Here is a 2,436-nt window from a genome sequence, read left to right on the forward strand (position 1 = left end):
AAAAAAAAAAAAAAAAGACTAAATCAGTGCCTCTAGCATCTGAGTCCATCACAACTCAAGAGCTGAACCAAAGCCTAGATGCGATCACTCTTCGTTGTGAGGTTTTTATCAAATACTATATTTCTAAAAACAAATTATTTTCCAATTCTAACTAATTTATTTAATTTTAAAACAATTTTATAATGATTTAGTTTGATTCGATTCAGTTCGATTATTGCCTCAGAAAGATCGATTTGATTGGATTGGACACTTATAAAACAGTAAATAAATGTGGATTATTTAAAAAAAAAACAATCACATGGCTTGTTATATTTTAGTTTATTTCAATCACACTGTAAACAGCTATAAAGGCTCCAATAACCACAATGTCAGGAGAACAAGAAATAATCTATCCAAATGTCATCTTTACAAGATTGTTTCCAGTTATGAGTCTTTAGTTTGGGGATTATGGGTAACTAGAGACACAGCTTGATCCAGATCCACCTCTATAGCTGCAGCTCCCCCTCTAAATGGGACTTGTTGGTACTTTCGCCACACGGTGAGTAGGCCCTGGTTCCTCTTAATTGTCCCACACTGTGTGGCCCTGTAACGGGCTGGCGACTTGTCCAGGGTGTCCCCGTCTTCGCCCAACAGTAGCCAAGTTAAGCTCTGGCAGCGCAGTGATCCCAAAAGTAATACAGTGGACTTGGGCGGACGTAGCATTAGGCAAAGGTAGGCAATTGCCTGGGACCCCCCAACACTCTAGGGGCCCCGAGCGGAACACTTACCGTAATTAAAGCCTCTAAAATTAATATTTCACCCATTATCATTTAACTCTGTCATTAAAAAAAGCAGTCACTGATGTAGCATCACATAAAAGTGTTTCATCCTCCCCCATCCCTCTGCAGAAATGGAATATTCCAGTTAGCCAGAAGAGGCAGCTCTCCTAGGTTAGGTGGTTTCCAGCTCTATAGGGGGGTTTTATTCTGATTATGTGGGCAAAAACAGCTTTATTTAATATAAATAAAGTGCTTTATCATATATTGATTTAATTTGGGTGGGTTTGGGATCTTTTATTCAAATATTTGTGTTTGTCTTGTTTGGTAAAACTTGACATATTAAAGAAAAGACAGAAGATTGTCATTTGTTCCTGGAAGTAAATGATTAACAGATTAGCGCATTCAATAAATGTATTGTTTTTTTCAAGTAATGTCTATAAAAGTTGCTAAGTTTTTATCAGTTTTTGTATGAAAACAAAGTTATTTGACGTATCACTCTCAGTAAGGACTTAAATATATATATATAATTAATACAACCACTGCAGGAGGCCCCATGTAACTTCTGACAGTGGGTTAAGAAAATGGATGGCTGATTGGGAATTTGTCTCCTGTGTTTCGCAGGCAAAGCAGTCTCTGGCCACGCTGACAAAAGACGTACCGAAACGACACTCTGTGACCATGACGACAGAGCCGATGGTAAACGGCAGTCAGGAGTGGGTGATGCAGGCTGACCTTCCTCTCACAGCCGCCATCCGCCAGAGTCAGCAGACTCTTTACCACGGCCACGCCAACGACCGACAAGGTAAGCCTTCTGCCGCACAGCGTCCACGTTCGCTTGGTTTTGCTTTTTCGAGGCTCAGCGTACTAACGGTGGGGTTTTCTGGTGACCGCTCACACTAACTGCGGGGACTTTTTGGATGCATGTTGGATGTGTGTTCAGCTGTGGTCAGGATCAGCCCCTGCCACTCTCGTCAGCCCTCTGTGATCTCAGACGCCTCTGCAGCCGATGGGGACCGATCGTCCACACCCAGCGACATCAACTCCCCCCGCCATCGGACTCACTCCCTCTGCAATGTAAGAGCTGCCGGGCCCCCTCCACCAAGTAATCCCACTTCCACAATCTTCTCCGTGTGGCTCGCTTCGTTTTGTTGGTTTTCCTCTGTCCTGTTGTTCTGATGGGTTCAGCTTGTCTGCTTAGCGGTGGTGGAGTTACAGTTTTTAATCAATTTTTAACATTTTGTTGTATTTCAGTCAATACTTTGATAGATTTAGACACTGATTTGCTAGAAGATTTGGACAAACTGGAAATTTTAGTAGTTTTACAATTCAATTCAATGGCTTTATCGTCATTGTTCATTTTATAAAGTGTGCAGTGCAGTCCTCTTCCGGTGCATTTTTAAGTAAACTAAAAAAGTTGCAGTACCTGCATTAATGCTAGAGTGAATGCTTTTTGCTGAAAGTAGTTGCTGAAGATGCAAAAGCTATTTGCAAAATGTTAAATTTGCTAAAAGACTGAAAATTTCACTATGAAAGAGCGCTGAAGTTGACCTAAACTTCTGAAGAAAATGTAATGAAATTGCTTTAAAATCTCTAATACATGCCAATTTAGCAAAAACATATTCAGTGTGTTGCTTAAATAAGATGGAAACTCCAAATCAGCTAAAAAAAATCTCAGTAG

The 2,436-nt window shown here is 40.6% G+C and overlaps 1 protein-coding gene across 11 annotated transcripts in view; it reads left to right on the top strand.

The window, feature by feature from the left end:
* The window catches only part of kaznb (kazrin, periplakin interacting protein b), a 144,968-nt gene that overhangs the window by 131,315 nt on the left and 11,217 nt on the right, over positions 1-2,436 (top strand). For 9 of the 11 annotated variants that reach the window (XM_036212022.1, XM_036212024.1, XM_036212023.1 and 6 more), the window contains 2 exons: positions 1,380-1,560; positions 1,699-1,832. In XM_036212022.1, coding sequence (XP_036067915.1) covers positions 1,380-1,560; positions 1,699-1,832 — 315 coding nt within the window. The remainder of the gene's footprint in view (positions 1-1,379; positions 1,561-1,698; positions 1,833-2,436) is intronic. The other 2 variants (XR_004947922.1, XM_036212031.1) reach the window with 1 other exon arrangement.

This window comes from Oryzias melastigma, linkage group LG5 (assembly GCF_002922805.2).
Source record: "Oryzias melastigma strain HK-1 linkage group LG5, ASM292280v2, whole genome shotgun sequence".
NCBI classification, from domain to species: domain Eukaryota; kingdom Metazoa; phylum Chordata; class Actinopteri; order Beloniformes; family Adrianichthyidae; genus Oryzias; species Oryzias melastigma.